The 25109-nt window shown below is 65.0% G+C and overlaps 1 protein-coding gene across 2 annotated transcripts; it reads right to left on the reverse strand.

Moving 5' to 3' along the window:
- Nucleotides 1-1799: 1799 nt before the first annotated feature.
- Nucleotides 1800-21900, reverse strand: NKD2 (NKD inhibitor of WNT signaling pathway 2). Of its 2 annotated transcripts, none has more exons than XM_070357771.1 (10): nucleotides 21745-21900; nucleotides 21613-21648; nucleotides 21252-21349; nucleotides 6130-6190; nucleotides 5637-5785; nucleotides 5245-5340; nucleotides 4483-4630; nucleotides 3938-4022; nucleotides 3395-3522; nucleotides 1800-3275 (listed from the first exon to the last, which is right to left on the reverse strand). In XM_070357771.1, the coding sequence occupies exons 1-10, from the start codon at nucleotides 21767-21769 to the stop codon at nucleotides 2725-2727; spliced, it is 1377 nt and encodes a 458-aa protein (XP_070213872.1). In that variant the 5' UTR covers nucleotides 21770-21900; the 3' UTR covers nucleotides 1800-2724. The 2 variants fall into 2 exon arrangements, with proteins under 2 accessions (XP_070213872.1, XP_070213873.1); XM_070357772.1 differs by having other exon boundaries at nucleotides 5637-5764; nucleotides 21745-21899.
- Nucleotides 21901-25109: the final 3209 nt, after the last annotated feature.

The following is a 25109-nucleotide window of genomic DNA, read 5'->3' on the forward strand; positions in this document are numbered from 1 at the left end:
CGGGCCCTGGTCTGCACGGCCGCACCAGGGAAGCAGGCCGCGCTCTGGCTTTGCCTTCCAGCCGGGCAGACAGAAGCACGGCCCGAGCTCAGGCCGCGGGGTCCAGGTGGGTGGCGCTGGCCTGGCAGGCCCGCCCGGAGCCGCTGACGGAGCGGCAGTGGACCCTCAGACCGCGCCCGAGCCTCGCCGTCCAGAAAGGAGGCGGCGGGAGATCCGAGGGGACGGGGGCACCAGAGCTCCTTGGCCGGGACCAGGGCTTGGCGGCCAAGCCGACTGCCAGCCCGGGGGTCGGGCGGCACAGAGGCCACACTGCAGTCTCGGAGACCTTTGCCCACTCAGCTCTAGGTTCGTCTGGCAGCCGCCCTCCAGAGGAGCTTCGAGAACGTGAGACAGGTTGGTCCGGCTCTGAGGTCACCCAGTAGCCAAGTCTAAACAAATAAGTTAGTTGTTTTGTTTATTTCTGTTACAAAAGGGATCTGTCCTCCCTTGACTGGTCACCATGAGGCCTTCCTGGTGCCCAGAAAGAGGGTGGACTTGGCACCGGGGCCTCCAGTCAGCGGGCAGGGGCTGCCTCTGAAGCAGGCCGCACACGGCTCCCCGACTCCCCACCTCTGTCTCCGGCCATCACAGCCTCTTCCAGGAGGGCGTCCACTTCCTCTGACCCAGGTGGTCCCAGGGCCCAGCCCCTAGCCCAAAGGCAAGCCACCGCACCCGGCAGACAGCCGTTGTCCACATGTGGACATTGGTCACCGCGTCCATGTGACACAGGACCCCGTGTGTGGTGGCTATCCCGCGGCTTCTGTCCCTTCTGCCACCCTGGACCCGTGCTGGGGTCGGGGGGTGGCGGTGGGCGTCCATCCTCGGGGAGCCACAAGCCGCAGACACGCTCTGCTTTGGCTCCGTCTGAGAGTGGCCTCTCACTTACGTTTCGTCATTAAAGCCAGGCTCTGGGCTCCGGCTCAAGTGCAGGCCTCCCCATGCTGCTGGCGGGTCGGCAAGCTTGTGCCCGAGGGCGGCGCAGGCAGCGGCAGGACTGGCCGGGTCTGCGCATGGAGGAAGGCCGGGGCTGGGGAGGCGGAGGGAGCGCAGAGCGGGGCTCACGATGACCGCACGGGACGCGGTCACGAGGAGGCCACACCCCGCCCGCCCAGCCGTGGGCCTCCGGGCCAACGCGGCCCGGCCCGCTCCTCCTGAGAGCCTGAAATGAAACCCCAGCTCCTCCTTGAGTGTGCGGGCCACAGCTCCTGGGAAACCCCAAGGGGTCTTTCAAGCAGCCGTGAACACGGGGTCTGGAGGGGGAGGCCCGGAGGCGTAGGGCGCCGCCTTCTCCAGACATTCTATCTGCAGAGAGCCAGCGCCGCCGCCTAACCTCAGTCCACACAGCCCCCCAGACAGTAGCTGAAAAGGCCCCACAGCATGAACGCAATTTCAGGCTTAGGGGGTCTTCTCGAGATGAAGGTTTGATCAGGGGGATCCCCTGGAGGAGCAAATGGCCACAGTCCACAGAGCTGCACAGAGTCAGACATGATTGAAGCAGCAGAGCAAACGCATTCGCGTGACGTGAAGCCAACTTCGGGCTCAGGCTTTTCTCTTTTTCGTTTTGGGAGCAGTGACGGGGGGCAAGAGTGAGCCGTACACACGGAGCTGTGGCCTCCCTGCAGGTCATGGACACGGACACACCGTCTCCCCCAGGAGCACGCCTGTCCCGGCCGAGCGGCCAGCTGTCTGCACTTGGGGCCAGACGCGCTGGCGGAGGTGGATCTATCAGCTCTACTGAAAACTCACTTGAAGACGAGGTGTGACATGTTGCCAAATGCACGTATTTTTATTATGACTGAGGAAACGCAATCACAGGTTGACCACCAAGTTGCTTTATCCGTAAAAACAGTGCCAAGGAGGAAATACAAAACCAGCAGCACAAATTCACAAGTGGCCTGTCCTGGGCTAAGCGGCGGCCACATCGGGCCTCAGGGGGATCCACAGGCCGAGGTTCCAGGACGCTGGGCGCACTGTTCCCTGCAGCTCTCTCCTGGTAGCTCTCTCCCGGCCTCCCAGTGGGAAGGGCGCTTTCCCAAAGCTGAAGCTGTGTGCAGCGCTCCATGGGGTACGTTCGAGCCCACGGAGGACAGGAGGCCACCTCCGCCCAGCCATCCACGTGCATCATCAGGGGCGCCCACACCTCCCCAACCCCGCCGCGGCCTCTGCGTCCTCTCAGGGTGCTGGGGGCACCCCCACAGCCTGCTTCCTCTTGGCTCCCGGACGACTGATGGGGAGTTGCCTCCCCTGTCTGCAGGCCACACACACCCCCCGGCTTCGGGCAGCAGCGGCTCCCTGACCGCCCTCCCAGCTTCATGAGGATGAGCTGTAGGAGCTGCAAGGGCCCCGTCCACCCAGTCCCGGGTGACCACGAGGCTGGCACCCCTGCCCGCCCCCCGCCCCAAGCGAAGCCTCCCCAGCGCTTGCTCTCCGGGGAAAAAAAACAGGCCAGGAGCAGCCAGCAGTTCCCTCCTGCCCTTGGGCCTCACACTGGAATCACGACAGAAGCAGGCGCAGGCATCTGAAAGCGAACGCGTGTTTAGGGACGACACGGAAAGCTTGGTTGGGGGGACACCCAGGGCCGCGGGCTGCTGGCCGAGGGGGGGCCGGGCGGGGGCCCTAGGCCGCATGGTGGTGGGGACACCCAGGGCCGCGGGCCGCTGGCCGAGCGGGGGCCGGGCGGGGGCCCTAGGCCGCGTGGTGGTGGTGGTGGTGGTGGTGGTGGTGTTCGTGGTGGTGGTGGTGTTCGTGCCGCTGGACGGCCGGCCCCGCGAAGGCCTCGCCCAGCAGCACAGGCGGCAGCTCCTGCTCCAGCGCCGCGGGCGGGCCCGGCGCGGCCTTCAGCGGCGAGTGGCCCTCCCGCGCCCTCTGCCGGCACCGCCGGTGGCCGTAGGGCGGGGGCGGCGGCTGCGGGAGGGGGTGGGCCTCCAGGGGTGCCTGCGGCAGCGGGGCGGGCGGGTGGAAGCTGAAGGACCGCCCGGGCCTGAGCCCGCTGGGCGCGCCGGGGGGCCGGCCCGAGCCCTGGGGGGACCTCAGGAACGGCCGCTCGGGGCCCTTCGGCCGGGGCGGCAGGTCCAGGGCCCGGGGCAGCGGCTCAGCGGCCGGCAGGGCGAACTCGGCCAGCCCCGGGCAGCGGCGATGGTGGGCGGCGTGCACGTCTGACTCCTGCGAGCGGGACCGGCCCTGCGGGTGCGAGGCCCTGGCGGGGGGCTCCGGCCGGGCCTGCGTCGGGGGGGACCCTGCAGACACAGCAGCCGTGAGGGCCTCCACGGGGCCGGGTCTGTCCCGCTGGACCCGCTGCTGCCAGGACCCGTGACCTGCAGGCCTGGTGCCCGGGGGCCGGGCCCCCGGGACTCACCTGGTCCGAACTTGGATGCATAGTTCTCGATTCCGGCCAGGTCCAAGTAGTGGTTCCTCCGCTCCGTGTTTTCATCCACGCAGTAGGGCCCCCGCTCCGAGCAGGGGTGGGGGTCGGCGTTCGGCCTCCTGAGAGGAGCGGAGGGGTTATAGCTCTGATCTCCGCTGCTCTGACCTGCGAGGTCGAGGACAAGCAGGGCCCACTGGGCCCCAGGACTCTGGTGCCACCCTGTGGCCTCCGCCACCGTCGTCGCCCGGGAGCTGGTGAGGGCTCCATGACCGCTGCTGTTGGGGGTGGAACCATGGGGCCCGGGACCGAGCGGGCTGAGGGTCCGGAGAACACCCCCCCGATGCCCGTGAAGCCCCGCGGCCTCTCAGACGACACTGGGCCTGTCCAGCTCCCACCCAGGGGCCGGCCACCCACCCCATGGCAGGGAGCGCCTGGGGCCACCCCAAGGGGACAGCCCTTGAGGCCTGCAGGAAGCAGGGGTGTGGCCAGGGTGCTCCCGTCCAAGGGGAGCAGAGCCGGGGCCCAGGCCCTCACCGGACGTGTGCGGACAGCCTCCTGTCGGCCACCCTGGGGTCCTCACTGAGCTCCGCCTCCGCCCTGCAGCGACTGGCTTCGCGGTCTGAAAGCGGGGGACGTGGCGGGCAGCCTCCACTCACCCACTTCCTCTGCCCGCGTGCTCACCAGCCCCCGCGCATTCACGCGCTCATTCACACCTTCACTCACTCGTGCATCGGTCCAGTTGTTCATTCGTCACTCACGCATTCATCCGCACGTTCAGTCAGTCCCTTATTCATTCGTCACTCCCCACTCACGCCGGTCACTCCTCACTCACTCGTGCACCTTCAGTCTTGCACGCACTCATTCTCTCCTCACTCGCTCCTGCACACCCAGTCCTTCACGGAACTGTCCCCAGCCCGCGCCTCGCTCTCTGTGTTCAGGATGCCACGGAGCCCTCTGCCATGAGGTGGACGTTGAGCGGAGGTCATAGTTAACACCCCCCGATCCCGCACGGTGAGTGGGCCCTCGGGGGAGCGGCAGCGTGGGGCGGGGAGGCAGGGACCAGGAGCCTGGGCCCTCACCCTGGGCGGCAGGGGGCCCGTCCTTCCTCTTGCTGGAGGGCTCGGGGCTGACGGTCAGCTTCACACGGAGGGTCTTGCTGCTGCCCGAGCAGCGGTGCACCGAGGCGTCGACGACTTCGTAGATGGTGTGCATCAGGCTGGACATGTCCTGGGCGGGGGTGGCGGGCAGACGTCGGGGCACAGGAGGACTGGGGGGCCAGCCCAGGCCGCCCGCTGCCCGCTGCCCGCTGCCTGCCTCCCACTCCTCTGCGCCGCGGAGGCACCGAGAGGCCTGAGCCGGCAGCCCTGCTGGAACCACCACGTCTCTCTGAGCTTTTCAAGTTCAAACTGGGTCTGAGTTCAAAGGGCTTAGCAAGCAAACGATCAGAGCTGCTTTTAACTCAGACACGCTGTCTCAGTCATCCTCCGTGTCTGCTTCCTTCTGAGGGGCCCTTTGCCCTCCTGGTCACAGAAGGCAGCAGAGCGGCGTGCCGGGGGCACCCCTGGGACCCTCACGGCCCTGCTGAGGGGCTGCTGGCCAGGGCAGAGACAGGCGTGTCGGGCTCCACCAGGAACGGCACAGACAGCGGCTGGTCACAGGGGGGACAGACGAGGCTCCAGCCGGCCCTGCTGGTGACCTGGGTCCTGCCCTGCAGTGGCTCCCTCCCCGCAGCCTGACCCGGGAAAGCTTCCTGCCTCTCCTCCCGCCTGGAGGGCCCAGCCGTGTCCCCACCGTGGGACCCGGGCCTCCTCATCTGTCTGCCGCCAGCGCCAGACCATCACCTCTCTGGTGGCCTTGCCGCTGTTGTCGAAGCCGTAGAGCGTGAACGTCCACTCCTGGTGATCGTCTTCCTCCACCGAGACGTCGCACTGGACCGCCTGGGGGGCACGGGGTGGGCGGAGGGTCATCTTCACCCACTCGCCGGGCCCCCAACCCTGCCCCGTCCTCCGGGGACCAGTCCCTGCCCCTCCTGGCCGGGCAGGGAGACGTGACGGTCCGTGCATGACCCGGCTTCTGGGTCATTTCCATGGCTCTGGCACTGAAGCCTGGGAAAGTCCCGCGGGTTACGTGGGGCCACAGCGGCTAGCTCTGGCCAGGCGCATGGGGACCCCTCCGCCCAGCAGAGCCTACCACCCCGGGCACCCACGGGAGGGGGAGTGGGACAAAGACCTACGTCCACATTCAGGCGCCGCTTGCCCAGCCCTCGGGCGCCCTCGCGGCTCGCCGCTCTCTCTCCATCGTCCACGCAGAAGAGCTGTCCTGGCCCCTCGCAGGCCTCGGCCTTCTCAGGAGGCAGCATCACTGCGGGGTTGGGGGGTGGGCCTGTCGTCCCGGCCCAGGGGGAGGGCTGGGCAGGCCTAGCGTCCCCAGGGGCAGGTGGTGGGGGTGGGCCCGGTGTCCCCAGGCGCAGGGGGGTGGGTGGGACCCCCCAGAAGGGTCTGAGCTGAGATTCTTGGCACAGGGCATCAGGTGGCCTGGGAGGGAGGCCAGAGCGGCCCTCAGGGTGACCCCAGCCCGGGGCGCACCCCTGCCCTGTCCGCCTGGCTGTGGCAGCTTCAAACCCGGGCTGGCCGGGGTCTGGGGGCTAAGTGGAGGGGTGCACGGTGAGGGTGGTTCAGGGTGTCCGGGGCAGGGGGCATTAGTGAGGGCTGGGGAGTGGGACTCACCCTCGAGGGGACACTGGTTGTCGCGGAAAGGCCCTTCCCTGAGGTCCCCGCCCAGCAGCTCCTGCAGGGAGAAGGGACGGCACAGACCATGAACGCCCACCCGAGCTCGGGGGCGGGCACCGGACCTGCCTCCTGGGCATCACGCTCCGGCTGCAGGAGCACCAGCCTCTCCACGCTCACTCAGCCTCGGGCTCTGAACGTGACACACGCCCATCCCTGGGCGTGGCTGGCTCCGTCAGAACCGCCTCCAGGACGAGACACAGGGCCCCGGACGAGACGCAGGGCCCAGGACGGGCCAGTGCTTCTCAGTGCAGCTTGCATCACCCCCAAGGACATGGCCTTCACCGGAGGGCACGGGGCAGCAAGAACAAGTCTCTCTGCCCAGCTTCTGCTGAGCGACGCGGGCACAGACCAGAAGCCGGGCCGTGAACGGGCGAGCTCACTGGCCGGCACATGGCACCTCCCGCCCCAGCTGGACAAGAGCCAGGGAGCGCCCCAGCAAGGCCCAGGAACCGGGTGGCCAGGGCTGCAGGGGGCGCCTCCTTCGCGGGGCTGGGCCAAGGACGCAGACAGAAGACGCCCCCCGCCCCCACCCCCCACGGCCGATCCTGAGGCCAGTTACAGGACCAACCTTCCAGCCAAGCTGGGAAACCACAGAACTGAGTCCCCGGAGCTGGCAGAGCCAACCCCAGGGTCAGAACAGACGCTGGGCGAGCGGGGCTGGACCCAGGGCGGAGGGGGCCCTGCCCGTCTGTCTCCTGGGCTCCCAGGCGCCCCCCAGCATCCTCCTCTCGGAGGCCCTGACCCTAACCGCCGCACCCCCCGGTCACGCCGCTTAGAAGCAGGTGACTTTCAGTTTCCTCGAGAGGCCAGGCGGGCGGTGTGCCCGAGCTCGCTTTAGTAGGAAACCAAACACCGGGTTACGGAAACGCCGCTGCCTCCGCCACGCAGCCCGCCGCCATGGGACGCACCCGCTGGCCCAGCTCGGAGGGCCCTGAGGTCGCCCCGCATACCAACACAAGGGCCCTCCAGCCAAACGGACTCCAGCCTGAGCGCTCTGCCCCGCGGACACCAAGATAAATTCCAATCATAAGACCCTGGCTTTAAGTTGAACTTTTTCCATAACATCAAAGTGAGCTGTGAAGCGGAGGTTCCGGGTGTCTGCGGGGAGCAGGCGCAGTGCCTGGCCAGAGGCAGGTCAGGCGGCCCCAGGGACTGCATCACAGGGGGAAGCCGGGGCCAGCCGACATCCAGGGGGGCTGTGGGCCCTGCGGTCCTTGCCACGTGCTGCGGGGCCAGAACACAGACGGGTGGACCCAGGGGCTCAGGCACTGGCAGGAAGTGCCTTTGAGGACTCCGCCCCCCAGCTCGGATGGCCCGCTCTCACCACGTTCCCCTCCAGGGGCCTGGCCAGCCTCCCCGTTGGGCTGGTGGTTGGAGGCTCAGATCCTGCGTGGCTCCTGACGACCCCACCTGGAGTAGAGGCCCCTGTATTCACCTCCTTAAATCACAGAGGCGAGAAAAGCGGCAGGAAGCACCTCCCCGGAATCTAAGGATCTGAGACCAGACTGGGCACAGCCTTTCTTTAAAAGAGCCAGTCTCAGTGGGGAAGCATCCAAACCCGCCCCTGGGGACCCGCCGGAGCCCCAGGGCTGGCGGGGAGGCTGGCCCTGAGCACTCGGCCCCCGGGCCATGGGGTGGGGGACCCGAGAATCTCCTCACTGCTCGCCGGGCTCGGCCGAGTGTGCAAAGGAAGAGCAAAACCCACCCGTGGCCTCTACATGTGAGCTTAAGAGAGTCGGAAGTTCAATAATTCCTTCCATCTTTTTGTTTTAAAATAACCTGAGCGCTTACTTTGGGTAGGCGGCGCCGGTTACAGATGAGATGTTAATACGTGCTTTGGGCTGGGGAGGGGTCAGGACAGGGTCTGTGTGAGCCTTGGTGGGACCGAGATGCTCCCAACGCTACGATCACAAACACACCAAGGGCAAAACCAAGCAGTCCCTGATCAGCAACGGACGTGCCCACCTCCCCAGACGGTGCCTGCATTCCCTAACGGGGCTGGGGGTTCAGGACACTCGGAACGTTCCTCCACACACCCGTTCCTCCACACACCCTGACGGGAGGACAGGCCGGTGTGAGATCCGGCAGGTCACCAGCAGTCTCTGAGACGTGGAGCTATCAGACAAGGGGGCGAGGAGACTTGCGGGAAGCGCAGCCACGCTCGGCCCCGTGACTGGTGACTTGCGTCCCATCCATCCTGGTTACACACAGATGCCCTCTCACCTGCGCTGCTGCAGCTCAACAGAAGGGCCAAGAACTTAGGATGTAGGACACGCAGCTCAGGGCTGCTGGCCAGACGTGCAGCCACCCCGCTGGCGACCTCCTACGTGGCTGGAAAACCCAGGCCTTCCAGCAAGACTGGGGGTGAACAGATGACCTCCCCACACACGCACAGGCTCTGCCCGGGCCCCACCCCTCCTGGGAGGCCACCTGTGCTGGCCTCTGTCCCCAGGCAGAGCCCCCAGCTGCAGACGCTCCCCAGCAGCAAACTCCCATCTCGTGCCCTCCCCCTCTCCTCAAGGGAGCCCCAGCCTCCACCTACAAACCCTCCAGCCCCACCTTCCCACCCCCCATCCCGGCCCCGCTTGGACAGTCCTTGGCACCAACCGCCTCCGACTCTGCTGAGGGACATGGCTCTGTCCCCAAGGCACCTGGGGCTCCTCTACCTGCCAGCAGGGGCCTGCGGGTGGCCCAGCCCACCACCCAGCCTGCTCAGACCCAGGCCTGGCCTCCTGCCGACCCCGGGGGCCCCCAGCAGGGGAAGATCGTGCCCCATCCTCCAGCGTCCGAGGGGCCCTCCTTCAGCCTGGTGCTCTGGCTGCCAGGGACGGGCCGAGGCCCTCACACCGGACACTTTCCCCTCCAGGTCGTCCCTCTCCATCACCGTCAGGCAGCCTCTGCCTTTGCTGCAGGCTCCTGCTGCCCCGTCCCGGCCCCTTAGGCTGAGGGGGTCTCAGGGAGCCCACCATCGCCTCCCCGGGCATGACTGCCCTGAACCCCAGATACTAGAGCACATCCACCCCACGAGGCATGGCGCAGCCCTGAACTCTCGGTCCCTCCCAGCAAGTGACTGCGGCCCGGCCAGGTCCCGCTGCAACGCCGGAGGCGGCCCACCTGCCCAGGTGGGGGCGATAGGCACGGAGGTGTCGGGGGAGTTCATGGAAAGGCTCGGACCCCCGCCTCCCCTGAGAAGCCAGGAGGCCCAGCCACACTTTTCCTCTGCCAGGGTCCCCTTCCGCCCACTGGAGCCGGGGACGCTGGGCGGTCCACCCTGCAGGTGGGCCGGGGCGGGGGACACACAGCCTGGTCGAGGGGCAGGACACACGTGCCCATCGGAGGCCACGGGCTGCGGGGTGGTCGGCTGGGTAGGAAGGAGGACGCTCCGGTGGTGCTGCCGACCACCCCCTGAACTCGTCTACTTTTCCAGCGTCCAGATTCACACGTTCCTTCAAGATTCAGTGCCTCTGCGATCTCAGGAAACACTCCCAGGCTTCGAGGGCGGCCAGGTCCCTAGGAAGCCCCACTATTGTTCGGGTAGAGGCCCTCCGGCTCTAGAGTCCCTGAAAGATCCCCGAGGGAGACAGTGCATCTGTGTGGTGGCGGAGCACGTGGGAAGATGGCTTTTACAAACCCGCTTCACCGTCACCCGGATAAAGAGCCTGCCCAGAAAAAACGCCCAGGGCCCCTGTGTGCAGCGCATCTGCGGCAAGCCTGGGGGGAGCCCTCATATTCCGACCACCCCCCCTCCCAATGCTGCCAGGACTCAAAGTCCCTTCCGACGCTGTTCACAGACCCTGTTCACAGACAGGCTGGTTCCCGCTCTGTCCCTGGGGGCTCAGCGCGCGGATCTGGGGATTTGGGCTTCAAGAGAGGAGCCCCCCCAGGACCCCAGGGCCCGAGGGACAGTGCGTCTGTGTCCCGGGGCCATAACAAGTGGTCCCCAGCCAGGCAGCTCACACCTGAGGCCAGAGTCAGGACTCGTGGCGTGGAGGGGAGCCCCCTAGGCTCCGGGGGCAGGGACCCTTCCTGCCTCTCTGGCTCTGGGGACCCTGGGCTCATGTCTGCGCCCCCAGCCTCCGCTCTGTGGCCGCTCAGCCTCTGGGCGTGCGTCTTCTGTCCGAGGTCGGACCCGCGCCCGCCCCTTTACAAAGACAGGAGGCGACAGTCAGGGCCCCAGGACCACCTCTCATCTCGAGACCCTTCACTCAGTCGCATCTGCAGAGACCCCTTTCCACTAAGGTCACAGTCGCGGGCTCTGGGACAGGGAGCAGCCCCGAAGTCCGGGAGCCGCCAGCCAGCCGAGAGTCTGGACTGGCCACTGACCACCGCCTCCACCTCTTTCCAACAGCACGCGGACGGGGTATGGTGACTCCCCAGGAGGATGGGGTGCGATGACCCCCCAGGAGGATGGGGTGCGGTGACCCCCCAGGAGGATGGGGTGCAGTGACCCCCCAGGAGGATGGGGTGCGGTGACCCCCCAGGAGGATGGGGTGCGGTGACTCCCCAAGAAGACGGGGTGCGGTGAACCCCGGAGGACGGGGTGCAGGGACCGCCCATGCACACGCTCACGGGGCCCCGTCCCCCTCAAATGGGGACAGACAGGAAGTACATCAGCCAGAAACCCAGCGGAAGCCAGGCCCCTCCTCTGGCCTGAGTGGGGAGAGACTGCAGCGCGGGTCACAGTGCAGGTCATGGCGTGGCCCAAGGACAGGCCTCCTGCTCCCAGGGCACGCCTTCCAGACTCGGGGGCCCCAGAGGACAGGCTCAGCTTCCTGTGACGGATCTGAGGACTGGCAGCCGTGACCAGAACCCAGAGGGTCCCCAGCGGAGAGCCCGGCTGCCCGCAACCCCCAGGAACTGCCCCAGCCCCTCCGCTGCCTTCAGACTGGCCCCGTTCCGTTACAAATACAGGTGGTCCACTCAGTGTCTGCAGCCCCCTTATGGCTTGGGAGCTCTGGGTCCTGGAAACACTGGCGCCGAGGAACCTAAGGTCAACGGTGCTTCCAGGGCCTGTGTGGGGCGGATTCCTGAGTCCTGAGGTGAGCTGTCTGCAGGGGAGCAGGAGAGGCCCAGTGTGGATGGCAGTCCAGGCAGAGGGGAGAGAGGGAAGACGGGGGTGGGGGGAGGCTGGGGGACAGGAGGGGCGCGCGCAGGGCGAGGACGGAGCAGGGGGTGAGGGTGTCCTCCAGGCCGAGCGGCTCCCGGTGGAACAGCCTCTTGTCCCAAGTCCCTCAGAAGAGGGTGGCCCCAGTGCTGGGTGGACGCTCGGGGCGTGGTGGACTCTCAGGTTACGGGGACGCTCGGGCTGCAGAGCCCACACCCCGGGTCACAGATGCTGTCCTGAAGGTGTGTTCACTGAGTGGCCCCACGTGTTCCCTCCTGCTGGTTCCACCCCCAGCCACTGTCTCCCAGGCTCGCAGCGCCCCTCTCTGGCTGCGCCCCTTGCTGCCCTGCGGGCCCTCCACCCTGGCCTGCTCACACCAGCCCTGCCTCCTGAGTGGTTGGCCATGGGGGCCTGCTGATCAGAGACAGAGCCTGGCCTCACCTCCCACCCTGGCAGGCAACACCCTGGACAGGCAGAGTGGGCAGAGGCCAGGACCCCGGGCAGTGCCCACCAGGCTCGTGCTACCAGGTACCAAGGTCACTTCCAGGCAGTGCCTGGGGCTGGACAAGGGGGTGATGTGTCATGCAAGGGTGACCTGGGCCAAGTGAGGGTCCAGGGGAGCCCCTGGGCTCCTGCTCAGGCTGTCAGGACGCTGGACGGGGCAGGACTGGTATGGGATGAGTTGGGGCGGGGGCGGCTGGGCTCCCCAGGCTCTGGAAAGAACTGGGTCCTGCAGGAGAAGGCAAGGACGGGGCACTGGGGGGAGAGTGGGAGGGCAGGGGGGCAGCAGAGGGGAGGGCAGATGGCTGGGGATGAAGGCGCAGGGCCCAGGAGAGGCAGTGGCCTCGGTGGGAGAGATCGAGGGTAGAGGCAGACCTACCCGCACCCCTGACGGAAGGCCTGGTGGGGACACATCACAGACACACTGTCAGGGAGATGGAGGCTGCTCCACAGGCTGCAGGAAAGGCCTGGCGGCTTAACAGCTGGGGTCGCGGCTTCAGCGGCTGAATAGCCTTAGAGGGGACAATGCAGGTTTGAGGCTTAATAATTCTAGCACATGCGCAGTGAGGCCTACGGAGGGGCTCCATCAGAGGGGCTGGCGTGGCCGTGACTGTCAACTCCTGACGTTAAAGTGCAAGTTAAGGCAGACACAGTGTCGGGGAAGGGGCCTTCAGGGTCCCCACAAAGCTCCAGGACCCGAGGGCATTCTGAGACTTTGTGCAGCAGGGCTCCTGGGTGAGCGCCGTTCAACCAGACTTCCTAACAACCAGATTTGGAATTTAGGCCTAGAAACTCAGTTCTCTGGGGATCAAAGGGTCTCCTAAAGTAAACACCTACAGACCTAATGGGCCAGCCTGCTCCGTAACTGAGGTCCTGGGTGAGGACGTCTTACCCACCACAGCTGCTCACGACTTCACTCATTTTGGTCAAAAAAATACAGAATGTATCTGGCGTTAGTAGTAAAGAACCTGCCTGCCAATGCAGGAAACGTAAGAGATGTGAATTTGATCCCTGAGTCAGGAAGATCCCCTGGAAGAGGACATGGCAACCCACTCCAGGATTCCTGCCTGGAGAATCTCATGGACGGAGGAGCCTGATAGGCTGCAGTCCACGGGGTCGCAAAGAGTCGGACACGACTGAGCGACTTCGCTGCACCTTTAAGGTGTGTGCAGGGAAAACGTAATAAATGCAGAGCCAGTGAGAAGCTGCACAGCGTGAAAAGAAGTGCCAGCTGCTCAGTCATGTTCAACTCACTGCAACCCCATGGACTGCAGCCCGCCAGGCTCCTCAGTTCATGGGATTCTCCAGGCAAGAATACTGGAGCGGGTTGCCATGCCCTCCTCCAGGGGATCTTCCCGACCCAGGTATCAAACTCAGGTCTCCTGCATTCAGGTGGATTCTTTACCGTCTGAGCTACTAGGGAAACCCTATATGCCCTATATACAAGCACACACACACAGACATGTGCGCACACACATACACACATGCATGTTCACGCATGTATGTACAGACACACGTGTACACATGAATACACACAGGTATATACATGTGTGTGAACACACAATATACTCACAAACACAACATATGCACGCACATGTGTGCACAGATGACATACATATGCATGAACCTATACACATACGCATGTGCACATATGAACATGAGTTTGAGCAAACTCCAGGAGACAGTGAAGGACAGGGGAGCCTGGCATGATACAGTCTACGGGGTCACAAAGAGCCAGACGCGACTGAGCAACTGAACAATGATGTGCACACATACACATTCATGTACACTCACATACACGCATGTACAAATGCATATATACACACATATATGTGTGCGAGAACACATACATATATGCATGAGCACAACAGACAGAAGCACACATATTTACACATGCACACACATGTACACACGCACACACATACATGTGTGAGCACACATACGTATATGCATGAACACAATAAACACATGTACACGTACACACATATATGCGTGTACACACACGTATATGGTGCATGCACACCCACATATACATGGATGCACACACAATCTCTACCACAGAGAATCGAGACGTGTCCATAACATATACTAAAAAACTTCAGTGATTTCAATTCTCAGCATCCTGGAACTTGGCTTTTCATTTAACACAAAATCATTCTGCAACAAATCTGCAGACTTCATTTTCTCCCAGTCGTGCCCACTACCGGCTCAGTCTTCAGAGCCAACAAAGAGGAGCTTCGCAGAGAAAGGAAGATCCCCGGGATCCACCTCCTGGTGCCCGCCCCTTCCCTCCCCTCTGAGCCCCCAGCCGCCGAGGTCACGGCGCACACAGAGTGTTGACAAGACACCCGTGCCCCTGTGCGGGAGCCATCGAGCCCGCCAGCGCACTTGGGCAGAGGAGGTTTCCTGCCGCCGGGTCTGAAATGCAGACTCAGGTTCATCTTCCTCTACCTGAGCTCTTCCTCTGGAAAAACCACTGGACTTTCATTCCCTTCCACCCGTACTAAAGCCTCGTGTTTCCCATTTCAAAAGATCAGTTCCAAAGTAGAGAAGAACCCTACGCGTTTTCAGCTTTGTGTTTTTAGCTGAGAAGGCCCCACATGTTCACACGTGACGCCAGTGTCCCCAGCAGAGGCAAGCGTGCTGGAGACGCAGAAGGCTTACACTTGATTGCAGCCCAGGACCCCAAGGGCTGAGCTGCTCTGAGAAGCATGTGGGCTTCCCTACCTCTGGAAGCACCCACAACCTCAGGTGGAAACGCCTGCAGGGAGGCGACACCCACACCCGGCTCTGTGGCTGCATCCAGACCCCTGGGGCCGGAGCGGAGACCGGCGCCCCTTCCCTGGTTTCACAAACAGGAACCAAAACTGACTCAAGAACAATTCATTTGCGATGCCACCCGTGAAAGATAGAGAGAGTCCTGAGCAGACCTGCACTTGCCTCGCTGAAACCTTCCAGCCGCCTTTACCCGTTCCTCCCACCCTCACCCCCACCTCCCACAACCAATTCATTCTCTGCAACGGGGAGCTTGTTTTATAAACGTGTTTACATATTTCTAGTCTTCGTAGGTGAGAGATCACACAGTATTTGTTCTTCTCTGCCTGACTTACTTCACGTAGCACCATGACCTCAAGGTCCATCCATGTTTGGGGCAAGATTTTTTTTCTTTATGCTGAGAAATATTCCACTGCATATACACACCGCATCTTCTTTATCCATTCATCCACCATCAAAGGACACTTAAGTTGCTTCTGTGTCCTGTTGCTCAGTTATTAAGTCGTGTCTAACTCTTTGCAACCCCACGGACTGCAGCACAGCAGGCTTCCCTGTCCTTCACTATCTCCTGGAGTTTGCTCAAACTCATGTCCACTGAGTCAGTGATGCCATCCAACCATCTCATCCTCTGTCGTCCCCTTCTCCTCCTGCCCTCAATCTTTCCCAGCATCAGGGTCTTTCCCAAGCAGTCAGCTCTTTGCGTCGGGTGGCCAAAGTCCTGGAGCTTCAGCCTCAGCCTTGTCGAGGCCACTGTGAACAACGCTGCGGGGAACGTGGGCTGCACACCGCCTCCTGGAGTTAGTTCTGCTTTCTCTGGATCTGTACCCAGGAGGGAGCCTGCGGGGTTGCCTGGCACTTCTGTTTGTCATTTCTGAGGCGTCTCCACAGTGTTCTGCATAGCGGCCGCACCGTTTTCGTCCCCACCAACAGCGGAGGGGGCTCCCTTCCCTCCACACCTTCCCCAGTGTTTGTTATCTGTGCTGTTCTGGCGGCAGCAGCCCCGAGGGGAGGTGACGCCTCGCTGCAGTCCTGGTGACTAGGACGTCCAGCGCCTTTTCACGGACCTGCTGGCCTCTTGCATTTACTCTTCGGAAAACATCTGTTACGTAATGACCTCATCTCAGAAGCGGCCCTGGCCCGGGGCAGCCGCGTGGTCTGGGAGCAGCAGACGAGCCCCCAGAGCAGGAGGCCTGCTCTCGCCTCCCACCCTTCTCCAGGTTTCCCCTTGGAACCTCAGCGCAGCTCCGGGGGTCCCTCCGTCCCAGCACCCAGACAACGCCCACGGTTCTTCCCCAGGACAAGCCGCAGGAAGGGCCTGGGCGCCCCTCACGGCAGCCAGGAGGGCAGAGGCACCTCAGTGCCCTCCTAGGGGAGGACACCTGGCGGGAGGGCGGAGCTGACTGCAGGCCCTGCACCGGGTCCGAGCCAGGGCCTCCCTCTGGGCAGCACTGGGCCTGCGGCTGAGGGCACCTGACCTGCCCACCCTGGGAGCGAGGGGGCCGCGGGGTCAGGGGCCATGGGGTCAGGGGCCACAGGGTTCCGGAAGCCACCAATTCAAGGCCGCAACCATCCACCAAGCTCCCAAAAGAACCGGAACTACGCCTCGGGCTGGGGAACATGCCAGAGGACACCCGTGGGTGCCAGGCTCGGTTTTAAAACAGCGTTAATCACTTCAGACAAACCAAGGGAAGGAGAAGAAGGGCCCCAGCCCCGTCCTCCAAAGCTAGGAAGACACATGCTGGGAGGCCTCAGCCCCGTGCACTGCGGTCCCCCTGCGGAGCTGTCTCCCCCTGTGACACCCACCGCCCCGTGACACCCACCTGCCCTGTGACAGCCCACCACCCCGTGACGCCTGCTGCCCCATGACACCCCACCTGCGTGCTCTTCATGGGCACCTGGGCTCTGGGTCGGACCTGCAGGGCCCCGCCTCGCTCGTGTGCAGAGCCTGGGCCTAGTGTGACTCAGATAAACCACACAGACGCCTACTGGGAGGCAGGAGGCACCGTCCCTGGAGGAGCCCTGAGCCCACAGTCCCAAGCCCAGGCAGCCGCAGACGCCAATGCCAGTGGAGGCTGGGCCCCAGATCTTCTCCTGCAAGATACCCTTTCACCACCCTTCCTCCTCACCAGACTCCGGCTCCCTACAGTCAGGCGTGCGTTCTCACAAGGCCACAGGGAGAGCCGTGACCGGGCAGATGGGCGGCAGGACATCCCTTCCCGCAGCTCCTTCGGCAGCTCCAGCAGGGGTTCCGGACCAGGGCCCTCTGCCCCGGCCCCACCGAGCCCGTCTGTGGTCTGAGACGGATGCCTGACACATCACGCGCTGACCAAGCCAACACTCTGAACCCTGGTGCCAAGGGTCTGCCTTGCTTCCTGACATCCGGAAGGACCCCGGCCAATTTCAAGACCAAAACCTCCAGCGTGTTCAAAAGCGAGCGGGGACTGCGGGACCCTCTGCACCGCTTCATGGACGGTTCCGGGACCCTCCACACCACTTCTGGACAGTTCCGCAAAACACGTGAGACCCGCCGAGCTGGCTGGGGGCGGGCTTGGGCCCGTGAGGTGTCACACAGAGCGTGCAGAGTTGGGCCGCCCATGTGGCCACTTAAATTTATGAACGAAGCCACGTTAGACGTCCGGGTCCCGTCAGCCGTCACAGTTCAGGCTCCAGCCCAGCTAGCAGTGACCAGCGTGGGCAGCGTGGATGCAGACCACGACCAGCTTACCAGGTAAAGAGCAAGCCCTGCAGCAGAAGCCCCCTACGTCACTCGAGCTCCTTCTGCACGAGGGGTGGGGAGGCGGGTGAGGACACCTGCTGCCTGGACGCGTCCCGAGGTGAGCGGGCAGCGCCGTGGCTTCTCTTACTTCTGGAAGCTGGTGTTTCTGACGCCTCAGCAGTGCACGGGCCTCCCCGAGCCGCCCCCGCCCTGCGGGCCCCTCCTCTCACAGCAGTGTCCCCAGCAGGGTGCTCCCGGCACTTCCCCACCCTCCGTCCGAGCACCGGCCCTGGTCTGCACGTGGGGCTTCACTGGGGCTGCCCCCCAGAGCAGGCATGGAGGTGGGGAGGTTGAGGCCATGTGTCCATGGGGCAGGCAGTGAGTCCATGTCTCCCACCCATCCTGGGGGCACTGCCCCTCCTGCCCTGCCCTCGGGAGGGCTCCGCCAGCCTCTGGCCACACCACGGCCGATATGGTCCCCTGGAGCGGCACTGCGGCCAAGGCGGGGGCACCAGCTACGGCCTGGCTGTGTCCACGCCCCAGAGTCCTGGCCGCACCACGGGAGGGTGGCTCAGCACGAGGGAGACGGGCACACACGCTGCCCTGGTGCTGTCCATGGAAGCCTGGGTGGAGTGGGTACTGCATGCATGGGGTCTGGCCCTTCCCGGTGCCCTCAGGCCCTCCCGGGTATCCAGCACCATTGGCCGCAGGCCCGTAGGTGACCCCCAGCCCTGCACCGCCCCTCCGGTCCCAAGGGGATCCCGGTGAGCATGTCGCCAGGACACGCACCTGCAGGCAGCCCCTCCCCGGTTTCTAGGTGAGAAACAGGCAAACTCTAGCCACTCACCCTGGACACGCCCACCCGCAAGCAGCCCCCTCCCAGGGTCCTCAGGCCCCCTCCCTGCCCCCAGCCCCTCCAGGCATTTCTGACAAAGCGGCCTCATGGTTCCGAGGTCCCCAGAGGGGTGGCTCATCAGGTGAGGGTTAGTTGGGACCACCCAGCTCATCCTTAGGTTGAGTGGGGTCCCAGGGGGACATCTGCAACTCTGGAAGCCTAGGTAGGGAGAGGGACATGGACGCTGCCCGACCTCGAGGGGGTTCCCGATTCCCTGATCTGCAGGGTCTGGGCCCCCAGGGCTAGGATTGGTGCTTTCAAACCCTGAGGAGCCCCCAGGGCTGCGTGCACACCTGTGCTGGCCTTGCACGTGGCCAGGCCACGTCTGGAAGCAGACACCAGGCCCTGGGTGCCCAGGGGGCCCGAGAGGAAACCAAACATGTCTGCTGGGGCTGGCGTGGTGCCCAGACGCCCACACATGCCTGCCAGGACCCCACAGGTCATGCATGTGCTGGAGGGGCAGCAAGGTTCCCCAGAGCCTCCCGACCCCGCCTTCCCCCGTGACCTCAGCCCCCACCGCCCCACCTGTGGTAACAGCATCACCAAATGGTGCACCGTGACTCCGTGAAGTACCTGCAGATTCGGCCGCCCCTCCCGGGACCCTTGGTGCCATCCCCGCCAATGCCCCACAGCCGCCCCCACCCTCTGGGACACGTGGCCTTGAAGCAACACAGAGCGTTTCTCGGATTCACAAGGAGGACCCTTCTAGCTCGTGAGGCAGCTATCCACCTGCCGGGAAACTAACGTTTACCAGACATTCTGGACGTGCACAAGGGGAGCACTGGGAGCCACCCGGGCTCCCTGACTTGTGGGCAAAGCCAGTCGCGTTCCCTTTATCGTGTGTGTGTCGTGGGAGCGGGTGGGTTAGGTGGGGGGATGTGCACTTAATTTGCACAAGGTCACTGGCCACCGTTCTTGTGGCCACATGGCGACCCGCAAGGAAGCACACGGTGGCCTTGAGAGAAGAGGGACGTGTCCCCGCGCCGGCCCCAGCTGGAGGTCCTGGGGGCACAGCACAGTCAGGCAGGGCATCCTCGGAGCCTCCCCCGGGAGGCAGAGACAAAGCTGGGGCTGGAGACGAGACAGAGGGAGAGCCGGCCCCAGTGTCCCCCGACCGACACGCTCCGGGGAGAGCCAAGGTGGGGTGCTCGGGGAGGGGACAGCAGCGTGGCAGCAAGACGCCTGAGCTCCCGGGCCAGGGGTCCATGCTCCAGGTCGGGGGCTCTCAGCCCACGGCCAAACAAGGAAAGGACGGAAGGAGACAGGGAACAATGACCTGTGCTAAACACAAAGGGCCATCCGTTATTCTGAGGCTCCGCTCTGCCTGCCCCTCAGGGTTAGAAAGCAGACTCAGCCCGTGCGGCTGCCACAACACACCCAGGCCGGTGACTAATGAACAAGAGGACTCATGACACAGTCCTGGAGGCCGGATGTCCGAGACCGAGGCGCCTGGACTCCGAGACCGAGGAGGCCGGGCGTCCGAGACCGAGGAGGCTGGACATCTGAGATCGAGGCACCTGGATGTCGCAGACCGAGGCCCCAGCCACTTTGGCGTCTGGTGAGGGCCCCTTCCTGGTGCGTAGACCGTGCCCGCTGCCTGTCACCCCACGTGGTAGACGGGACACCGAGCGCTCTGGGGCTCACACAGGCGCTGATCCACAGTGAGGGCTCAGGCCCCGGGCCCTAACCGCCTCCTCAAGGTATCACGTGGAGGGAGGCGAGGCTGAATTTCGGGGTGACGCCAACACTCAGACCACAGCAGAGAACAAAACAAGGGAACTACCCGAGCCACACGCCACACCGCTCCTTCAAACGCGTCCCAGCAGCGTGGGGTCCCTGGGCCTCAGAGGCCGGCACGGCGGCCTCCACCACCTCACGGCCATGCAGCGGGAGCGTCATTTTCGATCTCCATAAATAACACGCACGGGCAACGTGTTGGGACCTGCTGTGTGGTCCACATCCCGAGCTGACGGAGGCTCGTCCACCTGTTTCAAGGCCTGAGGTGCCCATGCCTGGGAAAAAGCCCCCAGGTGGACGGCCACCAGGAAGAGGAGGCGTAAGCCCGGGACCGCTCTGCGTCACCTGCCGGCATCTCTGACTCCTCACGCGCAGGAGGACCAAGCAGGCAGGAGACAGCACCCCGTTACCAACACTCACCTCCCCAGACAGACATGATCGGCCCAGAGGAGGGGCGGCCCTACCCTGGCCCCCTGGCCCAGAGGAGCACACAGCCTCCAGCCGCACTGTGACGTGCCCAGCAAATCCTCTAACGGGGTTCCTGCCTTTACAGGTGTGGGATTCAAACCTGACTCCCAGAAAGGAGGAGTTCCGACTCAAGTGGGCCTGATCTTAGGGCATGTCTTGCCCCTCACGAGCATTTACAAACACCTTCCGAGCGTTTCATTTACCAGCTGGCCAGAGAGTGTCCTTCCAAAAAGGGAGCTGCCGTGCCTCTGAGTGGGTGCGCTCTGTCTGCAGTGGACTCCTGGGGCCACTGGGGAGCGAGCAGTGGGCGAGGAGGGGTCTCAGCTGTCTGGCCTGGCCATCTACCCGAACCCACTCCACACTGGTGCCTGGAGCCACCCACCCTGGCAGACGGGTGGGGTCTGGTTCACCCAAGGCCCCTCTGGCGCCCCAGGCCTGGATGGACACCCTCCACGCCCACTCACAGGGGCGCTGTGTACGGAATGGGGGCCTTGATGCTGACAGCAACTTCAGTCTGGGGGGGCCAGCCATGCCCCTGAAGCCTGGCTTTCCCTTGAGCCCAGCAGCCCCCGACACAGCAGATGGGCAGCGTGGTGGCTTTTAACTCGCCACCACGGCTGTGCAGCGCATGGATCCTAAAGAAAGTCAAGCCCCAGCCCCGCGCCCAGCTCCCGCCTGGGATACGCAGGCCTTGCGGCCACAGGCCCCCGTCCGGGAGCGGGAGGGGCTCCCTAGGCCCCGCCGCAGTCCGTCTGCCGGCCATCTGCGCCGCCGCCTTCTTTGTCCCCGGACCCCGGGTCCCGGTCAGGGGCTCAGCTTCGGTGCTCGCGGCCCAAGGAGCCAGCCGGGCCCACCACGCCTACCTGCTTGTCCCTGGCGCCGTGCTCCGCGCAGCCCCGCCGCTCTGCCTCCTCTGCGCCTCTGCGGCCGCCCATGTACGCAGACACCACGATACTGTCCCCTGCGGGGCCGCGGGCGGACGCGGCACCGAGGAGAGAAGGAGACGCCCGTGAGCCCGCGGGCGCTGCGCCTGGCGATGCCCGCCGCCCTGCGCGTCCGCCCCTCTCCGCGAGGCCTGGGGCACGGGGCTCAGGCCCGGGGCTGGGATCGGGGTCGGGGGCGCCGCGCCGAGGCCCCTGCCGCCACCCCAGGCCTCGGGGGCAGCACGCGCGCCGCGCTCCGGGCTCGGTCCCCCGCGCCCCGGCCGCTGCCCCGCGCGCTCACCTTCCGGGCTCTCTCTTCGCTTGAAGGCTGAAGCGGCTGCGGCGCGGCCGGAGGGCGCGGGGAGAGGGAAGGGACAGTGAGTGGCCGGCGCCCGTCCGCCCCCGCCCGCCAGCCCGCCGGCCCGCGCCTCACCGTGCTTGGACTGGATTTTCCCCATGTCGCCTCCCACCCGCCCGCCCGCGCTGGGCCGGGATCCGCTGCGGGTCCAGGGGGCCGCGGAGACCCGGCGCGCGGGGTCGGGCGGGCGGGCGGGCGGGGGCGCGGCGCGGCGGCGGCGGCCCGGCTCCCTCTGAGCGCGCGCGCCCGCGCCCCGGCTTTAACCGCGGCCCCCGCAGCGCCCCCCGCGGCCGCCGCCCGCAGCGCACGGGCCCGGCCTCCTGCCCGCCTCCTGCGGGGGCGCGAGCCAAGCCCTGGGCGCGGGGGTGGCACCGCCCGCGACAGGACCCCCGACAGGACGTCTACAAGGCAGTCGGGGGCTGCGGTGGACGCTGTGGGGACAGCTCCCAGCCTCACCCTCTCACGGCGTGTCCTGGCACCCCCAATTCGAGAGGCACCCCAGCGCCCTTGCCCCTTTCTGAAGGGGACCTTAGAGGGGACGCGCCTGGCTGCTGGTGGAGCTGGTCTCGGGGAGAGGTTGGGGGCCGGAGAGGGCAAGAGGCCTGTGGGGAGGGTCCTTTGGAAGGACAGGAGGTGGGGACCGGGGCTCTGGGAAAAGCCAACTGCAGTCCCTGCCCAACTGCTGGGGACCCGCCGGACTCTTTCTACCTCGTGGTATTCAAGGACAGGCAAGGACCCGGGGGGCGGAGGGATAGACTCCTGGGCAGTGAGGGGTGTCGGCGACCTGGGGTCTCTGGCACCCAGCGCGCCCACCCCTCCCCAGCCCCACCACCAGCTCCCTTCCAGCTCTTCGCCTGCAGCCCTGCCCCATCCCACCGCCGCCTACCCTACGGGAAGGCTTCTCAGTCTGCCTTCCCAGAAACCGCCCCTTCTCACCTCCTTGAACCCCGGCTTGCCACTGCCACTCAGCTTCTCTCGATTCGGCTGAGCCCCCTCACTGGCCAGTCGCCTACGTCTCCTGCAGCAGCTGCAACCCAGCAGGTGCCTGTCAGCCCGAGTCACGGCCACATCTCCGTGGGTGACCCACATGGCCCAAGGCCAGCTGGTGCCCTGGACATGGGTGAGGTCCCTCCCCTGCCCGGGCCTGGCCCACCCCCTCAAAGAGCTGGGCCTCCCCAGCGCAGCCCCCACACCCACCAGGCCGCCCCACACCTCTCACTGCTGGGGCAACAGGCCTTGACCAGCCCCCGCCCAGCCGAGCGCAGCGACACTCCACGCGTACTCTGTGCTCCAGGCTCCGGGCTGTCCAGTTGTGGGTGCTGCTGTTGCCTCGTTTTAGAGGGTCCAGGTGCCCCAGGGCTTCCCTGGGGACTCAGACGGTAAAGACAGTGAAAGTGAAGGCCGCTCAGTGGTGTCCGACTCTGCGGCCGCATGGACTGTACAGCCCTTGGGATTCTCCAGACCAGAATGCTGGGTGGGTTGCCATGCCCTCCTCCAGGGGATCTTCCCGACGCAGGGATCAATCTCAGGTCTCCTGCCTTGCAGGTGGGTTCTTTACCAGCTGAACCACCAATGCAGGAGACCTGGGTTCAGTCCCTGGGTGGGGAAGATCCCCTGGAGGAGGGAACCGTTACCCACTCCAGTGTTCTTGCCTGGAGAACCCCATGGACAGAGGAGCCTGGCGGTCCCAAAGATTTGGACGTGACTGAGTGACGGACAGCTTCCCACCACAGGTGCCCCATGGTTCCCTTGGCCGCACAGCTAGTCCAAAACCGGATGGGAGGCTGACCCGGAGCCCTTTCCTGACCCAGGCCGACTGTCAGCCGGGAAGCACGCTGCCCGTGGAGGTGTGAGCGTGTGTCATGAACGGTGCCGCTGGCAGCCTGGCCCATGAGCCTTTCCCACTATCTCTTCTGCAAGACCCCAGCTGGAGGCCAGCCCCAGAGGGGCCCACCCTTCAAGCAGGACCTGCCTCCCACCCTGGCCCTGGAGGCAGGGTCTCCGGGGCCCTGCAGGTGGCCCTGCCCTGACCCAGTGGTGGCCGCCTTCCATGTGGCTCCCAGCTGCAGATGGGGGCCCAGGCCTCTCTCTCCCAGCAATGCTCCCTGGCTCTCCCCGCTGTCCTCTGACTCCACTATGGCCTTTAACCCCCAGCTGAGAGTGCAGCTTGAGAAGGAAATGGCAACCCACTCCAGTGTTCTTGCCTGGAGAATCCCATGGACGGAGGAACCTGGCTGGATACAGTCCATGGGGTCACAAGAGCTAGACACGACTGAGCGACTAGAGAGAGAGGAGAGGGTGCGGCGTTCGTCATCTTCTGGTTTCACGGGCCCTGTCAGTGTCTTTGTGACGATAATAACACTATTGTGTGCACGCAGACAGTCGGCGTGGGGACGGCAGCCCTTCCGAATGCACCGTGTTTACATCCACACCGGGCAGCGGCTCGGGGGTCGGCTGTGACCCTGTGTGTGGACCCACCCCTGGAGGGGCCCTGGTGTGCCCTCTGGCTCCCCACCCTGCAGTGTGAGGGTGTTGGCGAGGATGCCCGCCAGGTGTGCTGGCAGAGACCGGCGAGCCTTGTCCTTTCCGGCAGAGGCTCTGGTCTTTGTCACGCGTGGGGTCATCTAGTCCTGGGAGGGTGGGAGTGAGCTGACCTTCCGGGGCTGCCTGGCATTGGCCTCACGGGCACCTTATCACAGAGCGCTGGGCAGTGGGACCGTCAAGCAGAAGCCTCACCCTGTCCACGTGGAGCTGGACTCACTGGCAACTTTAAACGTTATCCTCTGCGCTCATTCTTTGGCTTCCTCGAGCTCAGTGCACACGCCTCAGGGTGCCCGCGAGCTCTGTACGGCCCACGACATCCGTGTTTTCATGGATGTGCACAACCATCCCTGACGGTTTCAGCACATCTTTGCGCCTCAGAGAGAAACCCTGGCACGCCCATCTTCCTACGCCCAGCTGCCAGGGGCGTGCCCACCCTCCGTGGATCACCCTATTCGGGACATTTCACGTGAAGGGCGTCCTGTGGCGTGTGCCCTGTGAGTCCGGCTTCCTCCACGTGGCGTAGTGCATCCAGGCTTCGTCTGTAACATGTCAGGGCTCTGTGCCTCTCGGTGCCTGAGTGGCGTGCTGTGCTGCGGGTGGGCCCTGTTCTGTTGAACCGTGTACGCCTGGGTCGCTCCACTTTCAGGGGGCTCCGGACGCTCACGCATAAGCCTGTGGATGGCACCTGGCGTGGGCTCTCAGGGTCCCTAGGGACCTCTGTTTCGCGTTGTGGGACGCGAGCGCGCTGAGGCCCAGCGTTCTCCACGCTCCCGACCGGCCGGCCGTGGGGCGGCTCCACGCCCTCGCGGATCCTGTCCCCGTGCATGTGGTTCACGCAGCAGGTGACGCGGTGTCTCTCTGGTTTTGGTTTGCGTTTCCCCAGTGTGTGCCGACGT

Source organism: Bos mutus, chromosome 20 (assembly GCF_027580195.1).
Source record: "Bos mutus isolate GX-2022 chromosome 20, NWIPB_WYAK_1.1, whole genome shotgun sequence".
In the NCBI taxonomy this organism is placed as follows: Eukaryota; Metazoa; Chordata; class Mammalia; order Artiodactyla; family Bovidae; genus Bos; species Bos mutus.